This window comes from Saccopteryx leptura, chromosome 8 (genome assembly GCF_036850995.1).
Source record: "Saccopteryx leptura isolate mSacLep1 chromosome 8, mSacLep1_pri_phased_curated, whole genome shotgun sequence".
Classification (NCBI taxonomy): domain Eukaryota; kingdom Metazoa; phylum Chordata; class Mammalia; order Chiroptera; family Emballonuridae; genus Saccopteryx; species Saccopteryx leptura.
The window spans coordinates 26,676,291-26,704,109 of record NC_089510.1 but is presented as its reverse complement, the minus strand read 5'-3'; the positions used below and the strand labels follow the sequence as shown (position 1 = coordinate 26,704,109).

The following is a 27,819-nucleotide window of genomic DNA, read 5'->3' as shown; positions in this document are numbered from 1 at the left end:
TGAAAGGTACTGGGGAGTATTAATGAGTGGTAGTCATGCAGAAAAAGGGATGAGACACTGCTTTTGTTTAGAGGAGAGACATTCATGAGGTGGAATCACAGACAGACGACTGGCTTAGATGTACCTGTTATATAGCAAAGGGCAGAAAAAGAGCAAGGGTACAGTTTGAGAGTTTTACAAGGAAGAGTTGTCTACTAATTCCTATAAAATATCAGAAGATTCTTGTCTGTAAAGAAAATAAATCTTCCCAGGAAAAATACAAACCACATACTAACGTTTGAATATCTCCAAAAAAATGAACCCTCTCTACCCAAATGAGGCCGACTGTAGACATTTCTGCATTCTCATACAGAGCCTCCGACCAGTGCCTCACTTGAATATGCATGAAAAACCAAGGCTCTCTAGGCATGTGAGAAGAGTCCCCAGTAGGAAAGGGAGGCAAAAATAATAAAACAGAAAGAAGGAAACTAAAATAAACAACAATGGTGTGTAACAAGATAGTTCATCTACCAAGAAAGACGTAGATACTAAAAGAAAGAAATAATAAGAAAATTAGACAGCTATTTGAAAATTAAAATGACAGCAGAAAAAAAATATACAATAAAAGCTTTGTAACATATAGAGATATAGTTGAGGAAATCTGCTATAAAATAGAATAACTCTGCATTTACAAAGAACAAACCTAAACAACAAATATATTAGGTTAATGCTTAAGATGGTAAAAACTCAATCCAGGTGGTGTCATAAATGACTAATAGGAATTACAGAGAGGATGAAAAGAACTTCGGTGAGGAAAACTGCATAGAAATAATACTAAAGATTTTCAAAGAGCAAACCTTTTCAGATTGTGCAGCACATTAATATGCATTTCTGGGTAGAATCCTCCAGGCTTTTTACTAGTTAGTAGATGTGCTGTCTGTTAAAATACAGTAGAGCAATCCCTTTTAAATTCAGAGGAAATAATTTTTAACTTATAACTCTATGCCCTGACTACTTATGTTATTTATTAAAAAGACATTTCCAGATATAAAAGAATCCAGAAAATGTAATTACTCTGCAAACTTTCCATTCTTGGTTGGAAAGTCAATGGAGGATCTGTTCCAGCAAAACGGAGATGGTAAATTGAGAGAGAGGAGGATCATGGGATACAGAAAATAATGGCTTCAAATTAGGTAAGACACCAAGAGAGAGGCTGAGACCCATGTATGAGTTCAAATGGAAGGAGAGAAGAACTCAGATGCAGCTGTTCATGTGGCATCTGGATAAAATAAAGCAGTCTGGAGAGGGGTTGGCGAGCTTTTCCTGCCAAGGGCTAGATAAATATTTTAGGTTCATGGACAATTCCAACGGTGTTGTAACCAGCAGTTTTGGCACAACAGTAGCTATAGACAATAAGTACACAATGGGTTTGGTCGTGTCCCAATAAAACAGGTAACTTGGTCTGTAGGTTATAGTTTGCCAAACCCTGCTCTAGAAAAAAAACTCAGCCATGAATTTCTAGCAGCCTTACTAATAAGACATCAGAAGAGCAAACCTACTATGGAGAAGGTAGCATCATTGAAAAGAACATCCACAATTCACTAGTCAGTTCAAGAAAGGTTAAACCTTTCTCTGTTCTTAGCTTGGTAAAAAATGACATCTAATTACCAGAAGCTCCCATATTAGAAATCTTACCAGAAAGAGTCAAAATATTTTACAAACATCATTATAGATAGCACTTTGAAAAGTCCTATACAATTTGATTATAAGTATAAAATATAATGCCTATATTTGTTGGAAGAATATATAGAGACCTAAGTATAATATTTAAGGACCTAAAGGTAACATTAGTTACAAAGGTAACAGCTATACTGAGAGGAGAGGTGGGCATTGTAAGAAAGTTGAAATTTTGTCTGTGATAACAGGAAGTCAGTAGATAATGTCTAATGTTGGAATGGATATGGAAGTAACCACTGGGATTAGAAAACAAAATCAGTTAAAAAGTATTGTCACAAATGAACAGAATTTAGCCTTAGATGAGGAGTCAGGGGAAGAGTGGTATGTTTGTGCTTTTCATTACAGACCCTTCTTTTTTAGAAAATAATTTTAGATATGTGCTAGTCACTTTGATTTTAAAAATTAATTTTTAAAAACATTTTAGTGAGAGGAGGGGAGGCAGAAAGACAGACTCTTGAATGCACTCAGATTGGGATCCACCTGCAAGCCCACTACAGTGCAATGCTCTGCCCATCTGGGAGGTTGCTCCATTGCTCAGCAACCAGAATATTTTTTTAAATTTTAATTTATTGTGTTTACATGGATTCAAGTGTCCCACTGAATATAACTCCCCACCCCCACCCCTGTGTCCCTTTTTATACCTCCTTTGCCCCTCTCCCCAGAACTCCCTCTCCCCTCCCCTCTAGGATTTGCTGTCCTGTTATCTGTATCTCTGTTATGTATATATAATTTCACTAATCCCTTTACCTTCTCTGATACCACTGGAGCCATTTTTTAGCACCTGAGGCAGAGGAGCCATCCTCAGTGCCTGAGGCCAACTCACTCATTCATACCAGTTGAGCCATGGCTGTGGGAGGGTAAGAGAGAAAGAGAAAGAGAGAGAAAGAAAAGGGCAGGGGGTGCTGGTGGTGGGGGTTGGGAGAAGCAGATAGTTCTTTTTCCTGTGTTCCTTGACCAGGAATTAAGTCCAGGACATTCATACGCCGGGCCAATGCTCTACCACTGAGCCAACCAGCCAGGACCTAAAAATTAAAATTTTAAAAAGATGGAAGAAATAAAAATAGTCTTTATAACTGTGATAGAAATATGGCATTCTCTGTTTGACACTGCTTTTGTGGGACATGCTATTCAACTAGAGTAAAAGGTGCCACTGTTCTCCAGGACTATGGGTGTTTGTTCCATCAATCAATGAGTGATCCTTAACAGGCTAATACATCAAATGTAAGACAGTACTCTTTTTTATTATTTTTTTCAAATTTATTTTTTCAAGATGAAGTCAGAGTAATGGTGATGTGAGAGATACCCTTGATTTCTCCCCTTGAAATTTTAATAAATTAAACAGCTGTAATGTAGCAAACAGGTTTGACTAAAGATCGGCAAGTGGAATTGACTAAGGGTGAGAAGGGTTGAGAAGGGGAGAAGATAAGATGCACTCCTGGTCAGCTCCAGAGAGGAGAGAAACCCAGAAGTTCTGGGTTGTTGTCTGCTGAGGCTCTGGAGAGGGGAGAAACCTGGAGTGACTGGGTCTTCTTCTGCTGGGAGGAACCCTGAGATTGAGGGACAGTGGGGGAGATACTAAAACAAAGCAGTGGCAGAGCAAGGGGTCACTGCCAGTATTCCCTTAGTCTGTCAACAGCCTGCACTTGGTGCAGAGACAGAGAACAAGAAAGTGTGGCCTCTCAACCTCCCTCATCCTGCCTCCCTCACCTTGCAGGTACAGAGAGTGACTGAGACATACTCCACAACTAGTTCTCCAGAGCCACTGTCTCTACTGAAGACAAGATGTGCTCTGTGTTTGATCCCCCAATCTGTTGAGACATGGGAAGGAGTGTCTGGAGGCTTGAGATCACAAATGCTAAAGCCACAAAGCCCTCACAACATGCCCTACCCATCTTCATGATATTAGCCCTATGGCGATCATTGCAACAGCAAAGACTCAGCAGTGGTCAGCCTAGAAATTTCACAGAGCTAAAAAAACAAAATTGTAATATAGTGCCACCAATGAGAAGAAACTAAAACTCTCAGAACTAAAACTTGCTCTCTTTTTCTTTAGAATTTCATTTTCTTTACTTTTTAATATTTTTTATTTTAATTATTGGTGGGTGTTTTTTATTATTTGGTTTTTGCTCTTTATGTTTTTGGTGGTTTTACTCTTTTACTTCTTGTTATTTTTTTCAATTTTTTTATCTTACTATATTTTTATATTTTCCATTTTTTAGTTTTTTTTCTATTAGATTTCTTACCAATACCACTCTCAATTGCCATCAGTGGAAAATAAAACTAATACCACAGCTACACAAGGAAGAGATATAGTTCAAAAAGAAAATGAAAAATCTCCAGAAAGCAATTTCAATCATATCAAAACCCTGGATTTAAATGACAGAGAATTAAAAAATGAGGTTCTAAAAATATGCAATGGGATGCTAGAAAACACTGATAGGCAATTTAATGAGCTCAAAAAAATTAGTGAATAAAATGAGTACTTCACCAAATGACTAAAACTTTAGAAACAAAGATGAAGAATGCAATACATGAATTAAAAAATGAGGTAGCAAATTTAGCTAATAGAACAGGAAAGATAGGGAAGAGAATCAATGACATCAAAGATAGGCAACTAGAGGTGATATAGAGAAGAGACTCACAAATTTTAAAAAGAAGTACAGCTCTATAAGAATGGTCTGACTTTATCAAGAAGAGCAATATAAGAATAATCAGTATATCAGAAGATGAGAGGGAGAAGGGAATAGAAGGCCTATTCTAACAGATAATTGATGAGAACTTCCCAGGCCTATGGAAAGAGTTAGATCCTTGAATCCAAGAAGCAAAGAGAATGCCAAGTTATCTCAACCTAAACAGACCTTCTCCAAGGCACATTGTAATAAAATTGTCAAAAATCAATGACAAAGAAAGAATCCTCAAGGCAGATAGTGAAAAGCATAACATAACATATAAAGGAAGGCTCATAAGGTTATCATCAGACTTCTCAGCAGAAACTCTACAATCCAGAAGAGAGTGTACCCAAATATTTAAAGTACTGAAAGAGAGGAATTACCAGCCTCTCAAATATGAAGGAGAAATAAAAACTACTGCAGACATACAGAGGCTGGGGCAATATATCACCAGAAAAACTCCACTGCACTATTGAAATATTCAAGGGGTTTATTCTAACCAGAAACAAAGAACAAAACAACTCAGAACTATAAGTAAAAGCTCCAACAAGGTTACAATAAAAAACAAGAATAACCTGTGACAACAGTAACATAAAAGGGGAGAGGATAAAGATCTGCAGTAGCAAAGGAGGATGGAGTGCTGAAGTACTCAGAAGACAAAGACTCTTTGTATTCATAAAACTTTTTCTCTTAATAACCTAATGGTAACCCCCCCACACAAAAATACCCCAAAAATAAACAACAACAAAAAACCAGTACTGAAACACATAGCTTAAAAAAAACAGAAGAAAGAAGTATGGAATACCACCAAAAAAAAAAAAAAAACAACTGACAGAAACACAAAGAAAATGAATGGAAGGAGACACAGAGGTACCAGAAACAAACAAACAAACAAACAAAAAAGCACCTTAAAATGGCTATAGAAAATCCTCATGTGTCAATAATTACCCTAAATGTAAATGAACTGAACTCACTAATAAAGAGGTACAGACAGGCAGATTGGATCAAAAAGCAAAACACAACCACATGCTGCCTTCAAGAGACACAACTAAGCTGCAAGGATAAAAGTAAACTCAAAATGAAGAGTTGGAAAATGATTCTCCAAGCTAATAATATCCAAAAAAACAGGTATAGCCATACTAATATATATAAAACTTTAGGGTAATGATTTAAAAAAATATGTACAGGAATTGGATATAATTTCATCATCAGAGATTCTGTAGAGTGAGGGATAGGTATCTATAAAATATGAATGAACAAACAAGACAGGCAGACAAAGAAAAACTTAGAGACACTGACAAGGGCATGGTGGTTACCAGAAGGAAACGGGGTAAGAGGGAGGTAGCAAAGGGTAGAGGGGGTCAAGTATATGGTGACAAAGAGAGACCTGACTTTGGGTGATACAAACAGAATGCAATGTACACAGTGGTGGAATTCAGTTGGCTTGCACCAGTTTGGCAGAACCGAAACCTAATTTTTGTTGAGTTTTGCGAACCAGTTGTTAAAATGGCCAACTTGTAATCAGGGTTCTCTCTAAGGTGGGCACCTGGGCAATCGTCTAATGTGGAAATCACAAATTTCCATTCCTTACTCTTTTTTAAAGTTCATCTGTGCAACAGTGTGTTCTAAGCATCCATAGTAATGTTCATTCTGTCTGTAGGTGAAAAAAATTGCACGTGAGGACGCCAATCAAGAAGCAGTATCTTAAGAAGATATTACTTAAGAAGAAATATCTTCAGTAACTGTTTTGTTGTCAGGTATTATTTAATATTTTTTCATTAATATTTTAAAACTTTCTTGTAACCTAGTTTTATGTACCTCTTTTATTGTTCTTATTTAAGTATGTAATGCATGAATACTAAACTACCTTTCAGTATATCATTTTTTTTATACTTAAAACGGTCATTAGGGCAGAGAACCAGTTGTTAAATTATTTGATCCCACCACTGAATATACAGATAATGTACTATAGAATTGTACAGTTAAAATCTATATAATTTTATTAACCAATGTCACCCCAATAAATTTAATAAAAAGTAAAATCATAAAAAATACAGAATTGAAACAAAGCAAACACAATTATCCAGATGAAGAAAATTAAAGAGTGCACTGAATAAGTGCTGTACAGAGAGCTTTAAGCTCAGTTATGTTATAGAGACATAGCTAACTTGCCAGGTAGAACAACACAAGGATGATAGAGATGATAATTGCACTGGCTGATCTACTTGAGATGGAGAAAGACCTGGACAATTTGAGAGAACTCACCTATAGAAACATGATAAAATATAATAGAAATATTTATTAAATAGGACTATGAGAAAAAATGTTTGGATAGCCATATACAGAATATACAGTATGTGGTTTATATAGATACACAGTGTGGGCATATAAATAAAATATAGCTTTGCACTCAGCATTATAAAGTCAATGAGATAAGTATAGAAATAGACCTGGCTTAACGGCAGCTCATCTGAGAAAGTCCACTTGGGATAAACTGGTGTACTCTCTAGGCCAACAGTGTGTGATAGCTATTCAAAAAGCAAAGGCAAACCCAGGCTGCATTAACTGAGGCACAGCGGGGAATGTGCTAGCTGTGTGTTTTCTGCATTGATTAGAAAATATTTAGAATATTGAGTTCAATTCTGAAAAGATTTAGAGAAAAACTCTAGTTCTCCCAAGGAATGTTATCAGAATGATGACGTACCCAGAAATCATGTCAGATGAAAATGGTTGAAAAGTTTAGCCAATTTAGACTTGAAAAGAAAGATTTATGAGGTTCACATGTTGTCTTCAAATATTTGAAGGGTCACAGTGTAGTGTCGAAGAAGGATTAGATTTGCTTCATGTAAGTTCAATTTGCAGAACAAGTTCTAGTGAGCAGTGCTATAAGGTTACATCCAGTGTTACATTTTTACTCGCAAGGATTCTCTATTTATTGGAACCATTCCCAAGTGAATGGGCCACGTGGCGAAGTACTGAACACTATCACTAGTGCTTTTCTGATAAAAGTTGGCTCTTCAGATAAATAATGTAACTTTATTTCATTTGCTTCTCACAACAATCATGAAGTAGGAAAAGTATTTTGTTTTTATTTTAAATATTTGCCTATTAATAGCTAAATTCATTCCTCTTTAATTATTTTAAAGTTTATGTGTCATTAAAAATTAAAAAGCCACCAAACTAAGAAGACACTAACCATTCCTAATAGCCAAGAAGCAAAGTGAGAGTTATATTTGCATAAAACAAGGAAAAGACTAGGCTTGGAAGAACAATTAGATATAATAAACAGCCAGTGCCATGGAAAAATAAAATCTTTTGAAATTGTCCAAAATTTCTCTTCAGAGTCTCCACACACCTTTTATTTTACTTCTCTCTTCTCCTGTCTAAACTGCCTTGTCTTCATCTTGGCATTCCTTAGCTTTCACACGCCATCTCCGTGACGTTATCTGATTGCCTGGTCGGCAGTGATTTCTAGAGCCCTAGACACTTTACATTTCAATCACAGTTTTTCTGTATGCTTTTCCCCACTTAGAATGCTGCTGCCTTCTTCCTGTCCTTCTAGGTCCTTTCTACTTTTTTTTCCTTTTCTTAACCTTCCTTCTTGAGCCTGAGACTTGTAACCTACCTGGCAGATTCCCTAGTAGTCGTTAAATAAGGAAACCATGAATATCATTCCATTAGAAGTGCAAAGTAAAAATGACTTAGAGGCAAACTGGCAAATAAATTCATACCCTGTTATTATCCATAGCAGGTTTGAAAAATAAAGGTTCACACTGGTTGTTACAAACAAAGGTTGTAGCACATGACCACAGATTCCTCCCATCTCTGTATGCATGTTCCTTGGCTTTGCTGCTCCTCTCATCAAGAGGTCGAAGCTGCTTCTCCACTTTGTTAAATCTGAGTTGGCCTTGTGACTTGCTTTAAACAACGTAAAGTATCAGAATTAGATGGTAGGAGCTCAGAGCCAAGGCTGAAAGAGGTTAGAGAACTCTTTCTCCTATCTGCTTATAATAGAATACTGCCTTGAGGCTGTCATATCTGGCTTGTTGGTGGAGAAAAGATATGGAGCAGAGATGAGTCATTCCTGATCAGGCTCCTCCTCACCTCCTAGACCCGTGATGGCGAATCTTTTTATAAAAACTGCCCACTTTTGCAGTGCTGGTCAACCTGGTCCCTCCCACCCACTAGCGGGCCTTCCAGCTTTCACATGGGCCAATCACGGACTACCGCCCACTATGAAAGCTGGAAGGCCCACTAGTGGGCGGGAGGGACCAGGGTGACCAGCACTGCAAAAGTGGGCGGTTTTTATAAAAAGGTTGCTATCACGGTCCTAGACCATCCAACTCACAAGCAACACTGTGCAGTTAAGCCACGGTTCACAGGAGTGACCCCAGCTGAGACCAGAAGGCAAAACCCCCAACTCCTGCTCAACCTAGCCTGAATTGTTGACCCACAGAATTATGAGTAAACAAAATGATTATTATTTGAAGTTATTTAGCTTTAGGATGGCTTATTATACAGCAGTGGATATAACCTGAAATGACTACAAACACAAAAGCTATTAGTTAAATGAATAGACAATTAGACCGAGAACACAAGCACCACTTGGGAACAATCAACTAATTACCTCATGCGAGAGGAACTAGCGTGTGACATAAGCAGATTGTATCATCAGATTTACGGCCTTAATTCACATCTCGCTGTTCACCAATGCAGCACGCACACCGTCTCTCAGGCAGCCCTGAGTGTGTGGCATTATTAGATAATCGCAAAGTATAAATAACCTTTTACTTCTTTACTAAAGAGAAATTCAGAAATGTATCCAAATTTTGTCTTATCCCCACATTCTATTTTTCAATAAAAGCCCACCATCTTTATTATATTTATATTAAACTCAAAACTCTGAATAAACTTCAAGCTTGAAAAATTACTATATATGGTAGGCAGACTTCTATGGTTGCCTGCACTGGCTCCTGTGTCCTTGTATTCATGTCACTGTGTGATCTCCCCACAGTGTGGCCTGGGCCTGATACCATACTTACAGCCAACATAATATGGCAAAGGTGATGTGATGTCACTTTCACGATTACATTACAACAGATTTCAATCTTGCTAAGACACTCTTCCTGTCCTTGGAAAAATAAGCAACCTTGTTAGAGAGGCCCACATGACAAGAATCTAGGTGTTCTCCAGCCAGCTGGCAATGACAAATTAAGGCCTTCAGTACAACAACCCTCAAGCGGCTGTATCCTGACAGCAGCCAAATAAATGAGCCTGGCAAGAGGTCCCTGCCCCCGGTGAGCCTTCAGAAGAGATCCCAGCCCTGAAATCCTGATTGCAACCTTGTGAGCTACATACACCATGCCTGAATTCCTGACCCGCAGAAACTCCGAGAGTAAATGTTTTTGTTTTTAAGGTTTTGGGTAATTTGTTATGTAACTAATTTACTATAGTAATGTAAGGAATAAAAATTGTTTCTGCTGGAATGTGGGTTTTGCCCTCCCCCCGCCCACTTTTGGCTGTTGGCCTGAAGCGAATGTATCACTATTATTTATTTTTTATTATTTTTAATTTTTTTTGTATTTTTCTGAAGCTGGAAAAGGGGAGAGACAGTCAGACAGACTCCCGCATGCGCCCAACCGGGATCCACCCGGCACGCCCACCAGGGGTGAGGCTCTGCCCACCAGGGGGCGATGCTCTGCCCCTCCGGGGGGTCGCCCTGCAGCGACCAGAGCCACTCTAGCGCCTGGGGCAGAGGCCAAGGAGCCATCCCCAGCGCCCGGGCCATTTTTGCTCCAATGGAGCCTTGGCTGCGGGAGGGGAGGAGAGAGACAGAGAGGAAGGAGGGGGGGTGGAGAAGCAGATGAGCACTTCTCCTATGTGCCCTGGCCAGGAATCAAACCCGGGTCCCCCGCACGACAGGCCGACGCTCTACCGCTGAGCCAACCGGCCAGGGCCTATTTTTTTCTATATAAGCTAAATCCAGTCTTCCACTATCTCCTTGGAGTACTTTTTTGATAAGTGTCAAGTTTCCTTCATTCCACCTAATATTTTAGCAATGCACAAATTAGAAGAAACAGTCAAAGGAAAATGAAATATTAATGCTTTTTGCAAGTTATTAGAAAAACTCTTTAAGCTTACCTTGCTTGTTATAAAAATTCAATACAAAATAAATTCTAAAAGTACTCTTTTCTGTAAGATTCTGTATTACACTATATAAATGCAAAATATATAACTTGAGTTTAGTTTATTAAGCAAATTATTAATATAAAGTATTATGACTAATATAATTCACACCTGTCCTCTATAAATATATTCTTCTAGCTTATTTTCATTTTTTCTATATTGTTCATTTGATTTCATATTATTTCAGTTTGTTATAATTTAACTTACACTCCATATTATGTTTTTTTTGTTGATACCCATATATTTATTTATTTATTTATTTATTAAACAAGTATTTACTGACAAAATTGAAACTTCATTTTTAACTAGCAATTTTAAGCTAACTCTGAAAATCAGAGATATCATTCCTAAATTACTTACATTAATCCTGCAAGATAGCTATTATTATTATTATTATTATTATTATTATAAATTTATTATAAAATGAGCAAACCAAATTTCTAAAAGATTACAAAATTTGTGAAGGTTACACAGTGAATAAGTACAAAAATTGTAATACAAGCCTGTGTCTGTCTGGCTTTAATCTGTGTCTTTTAATTCATATCATACTGTTTGTGCAGAATGGATAAAGCCCATCCTTCATTACATCATTTAATTTAGAAACCTATGAAATTCTTGGGTAAAAGGCAAAAAGCCCTTGCCAGAATCTGTTTTTGATCCAATTTTCAGTCTATTAATATGACAAAGGAGTTTCCAAGAACAGAAAAGAAAATGAATCTGCCCTCTACCATAAATCCTTTAAATTGATGGAAAAGGACAAAATTTGCTTCTGATAAGATCATCTCATCTAAATATAGAGGAAATGGGCCATAAACACAGTTTTCTTCTTGTAAAAAGTAAGTTGTGAAACCACACCTGGAATACTGCCTACATTTCTCATTGCTGTGGTTTAAGAAAATATGACATAGCTATGGAAGAGGAACAAAAATAATAAAGAGAATTAGAGAGCTTTTTAAAAAATAACTTAAAAATAATAGGTTCTAGCGCAGAGCTAAGAGGCTGGCTGAGGGCTGGCAGGGGAATTCGGAGGGTACACAAAGTAAACATTTTACCTTCTGTCAAGGGCAACTATGGCCTCAAACAAGATGGCAATAGCAGAACCAAATATTAGGCTGAATAAATCACTGGTTTGCACTCACTTTTATATCCTTTTTTTGTTGTTGTTGTCCTTTTGACTTTCTTTTACCTGCAAATGACTGCTGAGAAATGAACAGTTAAAATTTCCTGGGCTATTCTTGGAAGAGAAAAAATATGGTGACACTAAGCCAGGAGAAGATGCGGCTGATAGTGGAAGCAATAATGAGTTTTGTATAGATAAAGGGATAGAATGAATGACGAGGAGATTGTACGCATTTCCACTGAGACAAGGGAAAGAGGGAAGGCCAAAAATAAGAAGGGTGCCCTATGGGCTTAGAGACACAAAAAATGAATTTTTCAATGGAATAATGTTTTAAAATTATAGATGCTATGCTAGGCATGTTTTCTTATAATGGTTTAGGCTCAGTACTATACTGAAAAAGGGATAGCCTTTTAATGACCTCTTCTAGCCCGAGATTAAAAATTCAGTTTACCAGTTTTCTCATTATCTCATGATTTATATAAAATATAGTAATTCTACCCTAATCTGACTTGACTCTTTTAGCCTGGGAATTTCTGTTTTATAGTTCTCTGGCCACAGTCTTTCACTTTATGATGCAAAAAGTCAAAGGAGATAGACGATCGTGATAGTCTCCTATGCAATAGAGCTGGTATCTCATTTAAATGGAAATGTGCATTTTCAAGGAAATTCCGGACTGTATTGATGAACAAAGATAAACCGCCACTATTGAGTAGAACAGTGATACACAAAAAAGAAAAAAGTGTCCTAGAAAACTCATTTAAAAACACAGCAAAATTTATAGCGAATGATCTGACATTTTAAGATTACATAGATATCTATTGTATATAGCCTAGATATGGGGCAAATTAAATTTTCTAAGGATTTTTCACATAATATTTGGATGGTTATAAAGTTGAAAATCCCTGGACAGAGATTGTGTGTGGAAGACAGGTTGAGTAGATACTCTTTGATAAGCATAATGACGCAATATGAAAAGATTTAATTAGCATAGTGCCTTTAATAAGTAGACGTTAGCCAACTAATACACATTTTTTTTCAGTGAACATGTTAAGAAGTGTCATTGGTTAGGTGTGATATAATTTTCCTTGCTCTTTCCTTTCTTAAATTTTTACTGTGGTTATTTTTGGGTTCATTTTCTAATAATTCATTTAAGAAATATTTAATAATCACACATTGTCTCCCAACTAAAAACCTGGGAAGCATTTTTACTTATTTCTTTGTTAAAAATTATGAAAGTCTTACAGATTGTCCCCCAGCAATGAATTGTGAATCTATTGCTGCTCTCAATGCCTTTATCAGACTGTTGATCAAATAAGTTTGTAAATGTGATATATATGTTTGCTCACTCATATTGGATGTGGGGGACAGGCTGTAAGCAGACAGGGTAGTTATAGCTGAAGGCTTAGTTTTAAGACTAAGCTTTTCCCCACACCCTTGACTGATAGCATGATGGGGGGTGGTGCACTCTCATGAGGAATCCCATTAAGCCTCAGATAAGTGACTTTGTATCAGAGACTTCATTGTTTGATTATTGGATTAAAGGTTTGGATTTCTACACTATAAAATGGGGCAGACGGGGAGCTTGCTCTCTCTCAGTTCCTGCTATCACCATTGCGGGGGCCTCCCTGATTCTTGTCCTCTATGGGAAAAGCAAGTTTTCTTTTTTTATTATTAATTTTAATGCAGTGACATTGATAAATCAGGGTACATATGTTCAGAGAAAACATCTTCAGATTATTTTGACATTTGATTATGTTGCATATTCCTCACCCAAAGTCAAATTGTCTTCCATCACCTTCTATCTGGTTTTCTTTGTGCCCTCCCCTCACCCCACTCCCTCTCTTTCCTTCCTCCCCCCCACCCCATTACCATCACATTCTTGTCCATGTCTGAGTCTCATTTTTATGTCCCATCTATGTATGGATTTATATAGTTCTTAGTTTTTTCTGATTTACTTATTTCACTTCATATAATGTTATCAAGATCCCACCATTTTGCTGTAAATGATCCAATGTCATCATTTCTTATGGCTGAGTAGTATTCCATAGTATATATGTACCAAAGCTTTTTAATCCATTCGTCCACTGATGGACACTTGGGCTATTTCCAGATCTTCACTATTGTGAACAATGCTGCCATAAACATGGGGGTGCATTTCTCCTTTTGGAACAGTTCAATGGTGTTCTTAGGGTATATTCCTAAAAGTGGGATAGCTGGGTCAAAAGGCAGTTCCATTTTTAATTCTTTGAGGAATCTCCATATTGTTTTCCACAGTGGCTGCACCAGTCTGCATTCCCACCAGCAGTGCAGGAGGGTTCCCTTTTCTCCACATCCTCGCCAGCACTTATTCTGTGTTGGAAAAGCAGGTTTTCTGCTTTTCCCTTGGCTTCTCTTGTGGCTTGCCTGTCTTGGTGAGACACCAATAAACAGAACGGCCCAACATCCTCCGACTCCGCCATTTCTTTACCGTCTGCCCGAATGCAATGGGAACCTGCATGTGAATGGCCATGATGGCAGCTCTTGGCCATACACAGACCCAAACATCTTTTACCTGACAGTTATTAAAACCTAAATCTTGCTTCTTTCTCCCATGTCCCCAGCTCTATCCCACTTTTTCCCCACACCTGCACTGCAACTTAGTCCTTCAATTTACACGTCCAGGGGGATTACCTAATACACACAGCTGATGATGAAACAAGAGTCTGAGAAGACACTACCAAATAGGTGGTGGGGTGGGATAAAGTGTATGAGACAATTTAAGGAAAGTATTTACAGTAAAAATTTGGGCAAATAACCAGTTGTGCAATTATGTCGTAGATGTTGCATAACTTTATTAATTCTTCTTTAGTTTGACTGAACAATGCTTTTCCACACTGCTGCTGTAGGAAAAGTCCACACACTCATGAGCTTTTTCCACATGCAATTAGAATTTTAGGAGCAGGACTAATGAAACTAATTAACAAGCAGTTCTGGCCACGAACACAGAGAGGAAAGTTATAATAGTTTTGTCTCATTAAGCATTTTTTTTAATGATTTCCCTGAAGATGAACAGTAAACAGATGCTTAGCATAATATTTTTAAGTTGAAACAGTCAAAGATGTAAAGGACTGACTACACGGTTTAGATTTTATCTTTGCCAAATGAGAGGAATCCCATTATAATTTACTAGTTTAGACAGAGAGCAGGGGGAATATGATATTAAAAATGTCATTAATAGTTATTGTTTACTTTGGCACACTATCTGTTAAACATTTTTTTTAAGGGAGAAATTTATATTTTAGCTAAAAAACCTGAAACTGATGAAAAATTTAATTTCTTTGTTTACACCTTAGAGATATGATTTTATCTCCTAATATGATTTCAGACATCAGGGTTTAATTTCTTCACCGAGCCCTACAAGAGGAAACGAGTCCTCCGCGAGAGCATGGAGCACTGCAGTGTCAGGGAACCTGTCAGAGGAGAGAGCCAAGAACAGGGTGTGATGGAATTGTTCAACCTAGCTTCTTTTCTCCTCCTCTGCTGTCTTAAAGAAACAAACCCCCAAACTAAATGAATATAATGCAATCACTTTTTTTTTTCTTCTGAAGCTGGAAACGGGGAGAGACAGTCAGACAGACTCCCACATGTGCCCGACCGGGATCCACCCAGCACACCCACCAGGGGTGAGCTCTGCCCACCAGGGGGCGATGCTCTGCCCCTCCGGGGCGTCGCTCTGCCGTGACCAGAGCCACTCTAGCGCCTGGGGCAGAGGCCAAGGAGCCATCCCCAGCGCCTGGGCCATCTTTGCTCCAATGGAGCCTTGGCTGCAGGAGGGGAAGAGAGAGACAGAGAGGAAGGGGGGGGGTGGAGAAGCAGATGGGCGCTTCTCCTATGTGCCTTGGCCGGGAATCGAACCTGGGTCCCCCGCATGCCAGGCCGAGGCTCTACCTCTGAGCCAACCGGCCAGGGCCTGCAATCACTTTTCAGTGATGCCTTTCATGCCTGTGGATGTTCTTTATGTTCAGTGTTAGAAGACAGAGATTCTGGTTGCCATCCAGGTTCTTAATCTTCCTGATGTGACAACCTCTTTTGGGGCTGCAAGTATTAGGGTTAAATGTATAGGACCCTTGTATCAGCTTTCAGAGGGAGACCTGGCCATGTAGGGGATTAGATGCATAGAAACTCCAGTGATTGAAAGGGACTTCTAAAGAGGTGTGTGCAATTCTTGAGACACTGCTAGTTCTCTGTGTACCAGGGGTACAGTCAGCTCAATGGAAATAGTCAAGCAGAGCCTTGAGCTTGAAAGGGCCCTGCCATTTGTTTAATGCTCTGTTGTTACAATCTTAAAATTCTTGATCACTTTTTAACAAGGGACTCTCTATTTTCATTTTATACTGGTTTCTGCTAATTATTTAGTTTGTCCTTTTGGTGAAGAAGAGCTTTGAAAGGGACAGGGGATAATTAGCTCCTTTTTTTGGCCTTTGCACAGATATGATACCTGGCTGGAATAATCATGCTTTGCTATGTTCTGCTCTGTCCAAAGGATTGCAGAGGTGTCCAGCATCTCGGGGTACCCAGCATTCCCCTCCAGGATGCAGCTTCTCTTCTTTGTTTAGTAATTTACATTCCCTCTCCCCCTTTCAGCTGCAGCTTGGCTGCCTGGTCACAGATTATATTTCCAAACTCTCTTGAGTTTAATTATGTCCATGTTACTATATTTGGACTATTGAGATGTGAATAGACAGACATGTTTGGAACCTCCAGGTAACTGACTTAAAGATAACGCCTGAGACTGAACTCTTCCCTTCTCACAGGCTGGGAGAGAGACGTGCTGGTGAGCCAGTTTTGAGCATTCAGAGGAGGATGATACTCCATTCAGAGGAGGACGACACACTAGGGGAAGGCAGAGCAAAGAGTAGGAAGAACTCAGGACCTTTCAAGACCCGAAGGAAAGCTCCTGGGCCAGCACAGATTACTCACCTTCAGGGACTTTAAAGAGGAATGAATATTCCAGGGTCTCTTTGTTACATTAGCTTAGCTTCTACTATAAGAAATGTGCAGAATAAATCCTTTATTTTTATTTATTTTTTTATTTTTGTATTTTTCCGAAGTTGGAAACAGGGAGGCAGTCAGACAGACACCCCCATGCGCCCAACCGGGATCCACCCGGCACGCCCACCAGGGGGCGATGCTCTGTCCATCTGGGACGTTGCTCTGTTGCAACCAGAGCCACTCTAGCGCCTGAGGCAGAGGCCATGGAGCCACCCTCAGCGCCCAGGCCAACTTTGCTCCAATGGAGCCTCGGCTGCAGGAGGGGAAGAGAGAGACAGAGAGGAAGGAGAAGGGGAGCAGTGGAGAAACAGATGGGCACCTCTCCTGTGTGCCCTGGCTGGGAATCGAACCCGGGACTCCTGCACGCCAGGCCGATGCTCTACCACTGAGCCAACTGGCCAGGGCCCAGAATAAATTCTTGAAAGCTGATTCACACTGAATTTGTTTTTATCCAAAATAGTTAAAGAATATAATGTTCTGAGTTTTGAACATTCTACATAGGGAAAACTACTAACTTACATGAAAATGATATAAATGATATTGATCCTAATTTTATCTTCAATGCTTCTCAGAACACTTCTGGATCTTGCAGAGCCTCAAGATCACCCATATTCGTACTAACTATAGTATATGTGTACAGATGTTGGGGTTTGAGTAAATCTATAATAACCTGAGACAAATGCCTGAAGTTTAATTTAAAAAAAATAAATTCCCGAATCACTTTAGTTTTATTGTAACTTATCTCTATACTGAAAGAAGACTACAAGACATTAGAAATAACTATTCTGAATTTTCTAAGTTTAAAAACTGAATTCAGGCATGTAAAATACTTTAAAAAATAACCTAACTTCATTACTCATTTCTTAAAATATTTCAATGACTAAAACCGCTAAATTTAAAATATTATCTTGATAAGCCAGTTAAACCATTAAGGAAGCATATCTTCAAAAGTGCAGATTTCCCGTTTACCTGCCCCAATGACTCTCTCGATGCGGATTCTCGAGGGATCAATCTCCTTTGCAAATTCATGGATCGCTAGAGACGGGTCTTCGTATGCGTCTGGATCTACATAAGTTTTAATTCCCGGGAAGCGCACTGCAACAAAATAAAAGATTGGTGTTGTTGAAAAGGCATTTAAAAAAAAAATTTTTTTTTATTAATTACACATCTTATAAATATTTAAAATGAGAAGTCATGTACTGAAATAGTCGTTCTTGTTAATTACTTAAATTCAATTATTTTTCTCCTTATGTCTCCTACCATCTGCCCCTGCTCCATTAAAGCTTTGAGTATTTGAAATAACAAAATTTATTACCATTCATGTAAAATGACCCCGTGGTTTAGTAGAAAGTGAGCTGACTAGTTCCAGAAAACACACTTTTATCTTATTTCTGTGAAAAGTTTAATCAGCTCGCTTATCCACTGAGAACCCATACATTTCACATCTGACCTAGCTCAGGGCATGGAAAATGAGGCACGAACCTTCCCCCAAAGGGGCACTTCTCGCCCCCCAAACAAGCAAGTCTGTTTGTGTCTGTCCTGGACCCTTTGTGCTCTAAGGTACTGGGTTTTTCTGAACTTATGTCCCATTCTTCTGGTCTCTCCCCTTCCAGAAGCTCTTAGGCAGTAAAGAACAGACCCCATGGCATGGAGTCAGAAGACAACCCCAGACAATAGCCCTTTCCTGTGTTCTTGCAGTTAGTTGCTTCCATGGCCAGAATGCACATGGTCTATCCTGGAGGGAAGGGTACAAATCAGTGACACAAATCTGGTCATTGGCTGTCTAGCTGACACTCTTTCTCTGGCAGGGGTGGTGTGCTCACCGTCCGTGGGTAGTGAAGACAGGGACGGCAGGAACACTGGAATGAGTGGTTGCATGTTCATTTGCAACTTCTTCAGTTTCAGAAGAAGTCACAGTCTGCTGGTGGTTATGCCTCTGTTTTACTCATTGGTTTGTGTTTTCTACATTAGATTTCTAGCTCCTGAAGGACAGGAGATCATTTTTCATATATCTTTGTATATTTCCAAATACTTTACGGATGATTTTATAAGTAATAAACACAGCAAACAGTTTGGCCTAGTATAGATATGATATTGAATATAAATTTTCATTGTATACCAATTGGTAGGGATTAAAAGGTCAATACAAATTTGTGTCATTGTGGATGATACTCGATTTTGTTGTTCTTAGATTTTGAAAGCCATACCATACACAAGTAAGTGTTGTCTAGAAACATGCTCTTTCCAGAAAAATCTCAAAAGCAAACACACAAAAGATAATTGAGTTTAGAAAAGATAAGGAAATCCCCGTTATTAGCAATAATTTGCTTCTTGAGTTCTATACCTGTTGCGTTCTTTGATTACTTTTTGCCTAGTGTATTCTAGTACTGGATATGCGCCCATGAGAAGATTAGTGAAGCATATTTCTAGGTATACTTAGACCTGACAATGATTCTGAAATGTTATGCTTTTCTTGACTTCCTAAAGTTTATATTGTAGAAAAGGAGAACAGATCATCTGTATTTCCTGTTTATATTCTATAGGACACTTTTGTAATTAACTAGGAGTTGTGATTTCATTTTGTATACTATAAACTCAAATTTACTGGCTACTATTACATGATCAGTACTATCTAATTGATAGCATTCATTACTTTAAGCATAGATAACAGGTATTATTTATTAACTCCATACATGGTTTTCACCATTCAACCAATCACTTATTTAAGGTGATACACATTTCTAAGGAATAAATTAATTAATATCACTTTTTTTTTCTTGTAAACACAATATATGTAGTATAGAAAAAAACCCAAACTTAGTTCTAATTTTGACTGGTTACTCGCTTTATTTATCTAAGTCTTTTCAAACATCGATTTATCTTTCTTTTACCACCCTGACTGCCTCAGGTTATTTTCATTGCTTCTTGCTGGGCCCATCTGGTTTATTTTATGCTAAACTGCTAGTTGAAAACAGATAATCAATACCTCAGGAACATCTCTTTCTTCTGCATTTCAGCTCTAAATGCCCTGCAGTGAATCTTAAGGTTGCTCAGCCTAAGTTATCTGCTCAGGTATCTGGATCCAGGTTTCTGCATCTGTTTCCAGTGCTCCCCGCTGCAATGCTGGTGGCTGGGGCCAGGCAGGTTCGCATTGGATTCCGGCAGACAGTATGGGAACTGCGGAGCCGGAAAGCATTGGGCCAACAGCGGGTAAGCAAACAGGCAGGGGAAAATTGCTTCTTGGACAAAAAAAACCCAGCAAAACGGCCCTCACAGTGGTGGGCAGGCAACGCGCAATCCGCACCGAGGGCAAGCACTCTAGCCTTGGGCTATACACACATGGTGCTGCCACGTGCAAATGCACTAATCAGGCAAAATACAGTGTGTCCATAAAGTCATGGTGCACTTTTGACTGGTCACAGGAAAGCAACAAAAGACGATAGAAATGTGAAATCTGCACCAAATAAAAGGAAAACTCTCCCAGTTTCATACCTATTCAGTGCAGTTCGATGTGGGCTCACGCACAGATTTTTTAGGACTCCTTTGGTAGCTATCCCGTATAGCCTCTACAGACTCGTCACTGACTGATGGCCTACCAGAACGGGGTTTCTCCACCAAACTGCCGGTTTCCTTCAACTGCTTATCCCACCGAGTAATGTTATTCCTATGTGGTGGTCCTTCGTTATAAACATGCCGATATTCACGTTGCACTTTGGTCATGGATTCGAATTTAGCAAGCCACAGAACACACTGAACTTTCCTCTGTACAATCCACATCTCAACTGGCATTGCCGTGGGCTGCTCCACTGTATACACGGTGTTATGTCATCATCTGCAGATGCGCACATGCTGCCACATCATCCTACAGAAACTAGGAGGGTTTTCCTTTTATTTGGTGCAGATTTTACATTTCTATCATCTTTTTTTGCTGTCCTGTGACCGGTCAAAAGTGCACCATGACTTCACGAACACACTGTACAAGCGAGCAAGCCTAACACAGCTGTTTTCCCAACACCAGCTTCTATTCCAGGCCTGGGATCGGCTGTCTCAGTTCTCCCTTCCCTGCCAGTGCAGTAAGCCTCATACTGACTGTACGAAAGAACAACCTGGGAGAGCTTGCTAAAATGCTTATGTCTCAGCCCCACCCTGGACCTCCGGAATCTGAACTGTGGTGAGGATGGAATAATCGAGAATGCAGCTGGTTCTTAGACACCATTTTTGAGGTACCAGGTGAGCCTTAGAAACACCCCTACATTATCCCTCTAGTTAATAATCCTTCGCCTCCCCTGAATGGTAATCTAGTTTTTTACATTTCTTTATTCATTTGGCAATCAATTTGAAGTAGAAGATGGGCTTACACAGTTAAATAACTTGCCTCACATATTACCTCTATACTGTGGTTAATTAGAGAACATTTTTTGTTGTTAATTCAGTGTCTCATGACAGAGAAATTGTCTTGACAAAATAGTTTGCCATTTGGAGGTAGAGGTGAAGGTGGGTGTTGGGAAAGAGAGGGTGGCAATTATCAAACCAACTATGGTGGTAATTACAGCTTGTTTGGAAAGAGATCTTGCAAATAGATATAACCTTCTAGTCAGTTCAAGGATTTCATACATATTCTAAGAGTTAAGGAGCTGATTTTTTTTTTTTTTTTTTTAGTGTTAATGGACAGTAAATTGATTTGTTATATGTTTAAATGACAGTTCCTATAGGAAGAAATAAAAATTCCATATTCTGAGGCTAATGCTCCACTAAATAAAACCAACTCACATGCTGGAACATTGTGAGTTGTAAATAACTAGATATAAACCAGTCATCTTCTGTTTTTAGCATATTCAGTCTAATCCTTTCTATTCTGCAAGCAGAATTAGGAAAAATGCATTACATTTTAATGAGAAAAAGCAGGTGCACTTTCACCAACAAACCAGGAAACCAGATGAAAAGCTTTAATGCTGAAAGGTTGGAAGTACATTTTTTGGTTTTCTTCATTCACTGATCCAACCTTACAATAAACTCTTGAACTGCCGGAACAGTATGAAATATGGAAGGGAGTCACTTCACTACTTACAATGCCCGTTCTCTAAGTGGTTTCTCCTCTTCTCTTCTGACTTCATTTTCGCCTTTATGTACCATTGGCACCTTTTTAAAAAGTAAAAGAATCTTAATTTTAGAATGATGCTGGATGAGATCCAAAGCTAATTAAAATACGTATCACGCAAGGACCAAGTCCTTATCATAGGGACGAGACCCATTTTCAGAACATCTTTATAATGTGTGAAAACATAATACTTCACAGAGGTTTCTTTATATGCATCAAAACTAGCCCCAGATAAGGATAAAATACTCTCCAGTGGACTGATTGATCCAAATGATAAGGAAGCTTAGAAATATATTTTATAATCAGCAATAACCATCATGTCCTTCCTTATATGACTTCTAATAGCTAGAGTTAGTGAAACCAATTTAAAAGTCAGAATGAAAAAAAATGTTTCTGAGTCAGAATTTCAGAAATTTAGGCAACCATCTTCCAGCTTCACTGCTAACTGATATGTTATTTTTAAATGTCAGAGGTTTGGGAGGAGCACGTTCTGTTCTCTCAGGATAACTGTGCTCTGAAGAACAGAAGCAGGTGCCCATCTTCCGTGCCTTCTTCCACATGAATAAAACGATCAACCTCCATATGACCTGACAGTTCATCGAACTGCTAATTCCAAATGGTTAAACAGAATGCATCTGTGGTGCACAGTTCTCTGAGTGTGAACTTTGCTTCAGATCCTATGGCAAATTCAGTGTCTGTTCAGAGATGTCTTACAGTTTTCATAAAATAATTTCCAACGAATGCTCCCCTACCAAAGTGCTTAGAAGACATGTCAAAATGAATTGTTTTTCCCAGCATGTAGAATGTTAAAACAGTTTCTGATGACATATAAATTGGCAAACAGAAGAACTGAAAGCCAAAAATAAGTACAAATTTTTCTTCATCGTTACATTCTCCTTTTAAATAGTATTCATTCACATTCTGCATCAGGAAAAGATAACATTGGAGCCCATCTCTCCAGTTTACTAGGCCAAATTTATGTAACCTACAATTACTGTAATGTCTTCTTTTGTCAATTGTTAAGGCAATATTTTCTTTTTTTTTAAAAAATTTTTTAAAAGTTTTTTTTTAAATTTCAGTTACAGTTTGCATTCAACATTATTTTGTATTAGTTTCAGGTGTACAGCACAGTGGTTGATGAATCATATACTTTACAAAGTGTTCCTTCTGAACTTTCCAGTGCCCAACAGGCACCATACATAGTTATTACAGTATAAATGACTATATTTCCTATGCTGTACTTTACATCCTCATGTACATCCAATGTGTACTCCTCAATTCCTTTACCATTTTTCACCTAGTCCCCCAATCTTATCCCTTCTGTCAACCACCAGTCTGTTCTCTGTATCTATGAATCTATTTCTTTGTTTATTTATATTATTTGTTCATTTATATTGTTCTTAGATTCCACATGTAAGAGAAATAATACACTATTTGTTGTTCTCTGACTGACTTATTTCGCTTAGCACAATAACCTCTAGATCCATCCATGCTGTCACAAATGGTAAGATTTCTATCTTTTTAATGGCTGAGTAATTTTCCATTGTATATATCTATAGATACCACAGCTTTTTAATCCACTCATTTATTGGTGGGCACTTGGGTTGCTTCCATAGCCTGGGTATTGTAAATAATACTGCAAGGAAAATACTGGTACATATATTTTCTTAAATTAGTGTTTTGGGTTTCTTTAGATTTGTACCCAGAAGTGGAATTACTGAGTCATAAGGCAGCTCCATTTTTAATTTTTTGAGAAATTGCCATACTGTTTTCCACAGTGGCTTTACCAATTTGCATTCCCACCAACAGTGCAAAAGAGTTCCCCTATCTCTGTACCCTCTCCAATATCTGTTGATTTATTGATGATAGCCATTCTGACAGGTGTAGGTAATATTTTAATTTGCATTTCTCTGAGGATTAGTGATTTTGAGCACTTTTCCATGTCTATTGTCCCTCTGTAAGTCCTTTTTGGAGAAGTGTCTATTTAGTTCCTTTTCCCATTTTTTAAATTGGATTGTTTTTTGTTTGTTTGTTTGTTTTGTTTTTGGTATTGAGTTATATGGGTTCTGTAAAAGTTTAGAGATTAACCCCTTATCAGCAGTGGGCTGTCTTTTCATTTTGTTGATGGTCTCCTTTGCTGTAGAAAAAACTTTTTGTTTAATGTAGTCCCATTTTTAAAGTTTTTCTTTTGTTTCCTTTGCCAAGAAAATAAACCAGAAAAAATATTACTAAGAGAAGTGTCTGATATTTTCCTGCTTATGTTTTCTTCCAGGATTTTTATGGTATCAAATCTTACACTTAAGTGTTTAATCCATTTTGAGTTCATTCTTATATATGGTGTAAGAAAGTGGTCTAGTTTTATTTTTTTGAATGCCTCGGTCCAATTTTTTTTCAAGACTATTTATTAAATATACCATCTTTAACTCATTGTATGTTCTTGTCTCCTTTGTCAAAAATTAGTTGACCATATAGGAATGGGTTTATTTCTGGGCTCTCTGTTGTATTCCATTGATTTATATGTCTGTTTTTATTCCAAGGCAATATTTTTTGATATATTAATGAAATGCTTTTCCACATGCATATGTGCTATTTATATCATTCCATATATGCTATTTACATAATTTGCTGAAATACTGTACTCTATGAGAAAATAAGGCCTTAATTTCTATTCTATAAATACATATAAATGTAACTTAAAAATTACATACAAGTTTGCCATATATTGAATTACTTTTTAAAAATGTCATTTAAATCAATTTCTTTTATGAAGTTAATAGTCATTTTTAAAATTGGGAATTAATGACGGTACTGTTTAAACCAGGGGTCCCCAAACTTTTTACACAGGGGGCCAGTTCACTGTCCCTCAAGACTGTTGGAGGGCCAGATTATAAAAAAAAAACTATGAACAAATCCCTATGCACACTGCACATATCTTATTTTAAAGTAAAAAAACAAAACGGGGACAAATACAATATTTAAAATAAAGAACAAGTAAATTTAAATCAACAAACTGACCAGTATTTAAATGGAAACTATGGGCCTGCTTTTGGCTAATGAGATGGTCAATGTCCGGTTCCATATTTGTCACTGCTAGCCGTAACAAGTGATATTACGCGCTTCCGGAGCCCTGACGTGTGCATCCTGCGTCACCGGAAGTAGTACTGTACATGAGCAATGCTGCTACATACAGTACTCCAGGAGCACAGGATATGGATGCTGACCACCAATGAAAGAGGTGCCCCTTCCAGAAGTGTGGCGGGGGCCAGATAAATGACCTCAGGGGGCCGCATGTGGCCTGCGGGCCGTAGTTTGGGGACCCCTGGTTTAAACAGAACCATACTTATGAAAGTATCACAAACTCCTTTAAAGAGACTTTCAAATAAGAAAACTAGAAGGTTCTGAATCAAATTAACCATCATATCTAAATTGTCATAATCTAGTTAACATAATATATTTTGTGTATTTAGAATTAAGATCACCTTATAGGACTTCATCATTTTGTTTGTTTTTTTTAAAGAGAGAGAGAGAGAGAGACAGGAACATTGAGCTGTTCCTGTATGTGCCCTGATCAGGGAATTGAACCAGCAACTTCGTGCTCCTGAATGATACTCCAACCAACCAACCCATCTGATAAGGGCTGAATTTTTATTGATTTTTAGAGAAACAGAGGAAGGGAGAGAGAGGGGAAGGAAAGAGAAGCATTCATTTGTTGTTCCAACAGTTGTGCATTCTTTGGTTGCTTCCCGTGTGTGCCCTCACTGGGGATCGAATCTGCAACCTTGTCATTTCAGGGTGACACTCTTAACTGACTGAGCTAACCAGCCAGGGCTGACTTCACTACTCACAAAAATTAGGGGACTAGGGAATGTGCAGATACTCCAGTACTTTCAGCCTTTTGTATGGTGCATTTTCACCAATGAAATAAAAGTTGGTTTTGCATCTCATTTGCATAATCAAACTACTTTCTTTGATTTGTCTTTTGCTTTTCTGTTATTCTTGTTTAATAAAAAAATCAAATGCTTCTTTTTTTAATTGTTTCATATTCATTTTAAGTTATCCCTTCATTTTTGTGAGCTGTATATTTTAATAACTGAATAATCTTTCTAGGTTCCAAACTGATTGTCTTTAAATTATGTGCAACTCTTTGATAGAGTATTGTCAAGATATTGATGCCTCCTAATTCATAATGCATGGGCGGCACTTATAAATGACAAAAATATAGTAGGTTTTATCTTCTACTTAACATTTTTTCTAATAAAGTTTACTAAACCTGTAGCAACCCATAACATTTGGGCATTTCTATTTTTTTAACTTAACAAAATTGTCATAACAACTTTACATGCATTCAAATGCTTTTATTTCCTTCTTTCCTTTTTTTCCCCCAGACTTGTTACATTAACCACTGACATTTTATTTTCATTTCCCAGGCATTGCTGTTTTCTAAACCCTCTTCTTGCAAGAAAGTATTAGATAGAATCAGAAAAATTCTAACCTTTTATATTTTAAGCCAAAAAACTTAGATCTCCACCAGTTGTGTATTTTTGTTTGTTTTTTTAATAACCAATTGTCCTCTGCTAGATTAAGAATTCTGTAGGTCATGTTTGATGTTTGTAAGTTATAGTATTGAATATTTTGTTCTCTATCTAATGGTTAGTTGGTTTAGAGACACCAAAATTGTTTTTTCTGCCCACTATAAAAGATGACTGCATTAAAGCTGTGATGATGGCAAGAAACTGTCAGAGGCTAGGTTCAGGTATAAAGGAGAGAGAAGCAGGAGAGTGATGGAGAACAGTGTCTATGGTGGCGCCATGGTATACCCAGAATGGTACCTCTTATTGGATACATTTATCATTATTTGTTGTATTCTTTCATATATATTTTTTTCCTTATTGTTAAAAATGTTAAGTAAACATAGGGTAAATGAGCCCCCTTTACAGTTAATTTCATAAAGAAGTCACTATTTCAACTTAACCACATTGGAATATTTATGTGTTTCTTTGTTCCTTGATAAGGTCTGTAAACATAGGTTTGTTACAATTAAATCAGCTATAGCCTTAACAAGTAGTAATTACATTCTGTCAGGAACTTATACTTGATAAGAACCTTCTAAGTACTGTCAATTTATTGATCTGTAACCTTCATCAGCTGTCAAAAGTATAGATACAATTTTTCATATATGCATATCTTCTGTAATTTTAAATAAATCTCAATAAATTACGTATATAGAGTTTTAAAAATAAATAACACAAAAGTTGTTTCTAGTTCACTGAACTACTACCACTGAATGTGGTTTGTTTTTTATTTCTGCTAATTATTAATTTATTAGAGTGTTCCAGTAAAGATGGTGTACTTTAGCTGGGGTTAGTATGAATGTGTATTGTTTGACTAAAATTTTTAAATCATGACATTGATATTTTTCAGGATGTGTGTGTTTAAGATTATTAGGAAAATTCTCAAGGTGTTCCTTTGTTTCCTTATTGATAATCAAGAAGGAATTTTCCACCTTTCATAAGAATAAAAATATGATAATATTCACATTTTTCTGACAAAAGTCTGGGCTTAATATCAAGGGTTCAATAAAAAGTAACACATTCTTTAAAAAAATTAATAATTTCATACAGATTATCTTTAGTCACAGTTCAGTATTGTTACAAAGATGGGAATGAAGATAATATGTATGAAATCTAAGATTTAAGTAGGTGAAACTAGTCAGTTGATCAGAATTCAAATCTTGATGTTTGCTATGTTAAATCTATTGTTTCTTTAAATTTTCATCTATATTACTCTAAAGTTGAAAAATATTGGATTTATAAAACCAATTAATATCATTATAATATACAGTGGTACCTTGAGATACAAACAGACCAACTTACGAATTTTTTAAGATACAAGCTGTGACTTGGTCCGTATTTTTGTTCGAGATCCAAGCGAAATTCCTGTATATACTGTATATAATAGGTTAAAAGTAACACATTTCTTTTAATGCTGTTTATAAAGAA

General features: G+C 37.5%; 1 protein-coding gene across 2 annotated transcripts in view; it reads right to left on the bottom strand.

Annotated features, from left to right (window-relative positions):
- EPHA6 (EPH receptor A6) overlaps positions 1–27,819 on the bottom strand; it is an 883,820-nt gene that overhangs the window by 287,456 nt on the left and 568,545 nt on the right. For both annotated transcript variants that reach the window (XM_066348030.1, XM_066348031.1), the window contains 2 exons: positions 21,791–21,861; positions 17,692–17,817 (listed from right to left, as the gene is read on the bottom strand). In XM_066348030.1, coding sequence (XP_066204127.1) covers positions 17,692–17,817; positions 21,791–21,861 — 197 coding nt within the window. The remainder of the gene's footprint in view (positions 1–17,691; positions 17,818–21,790; positions 21,862–27,819) is intronic.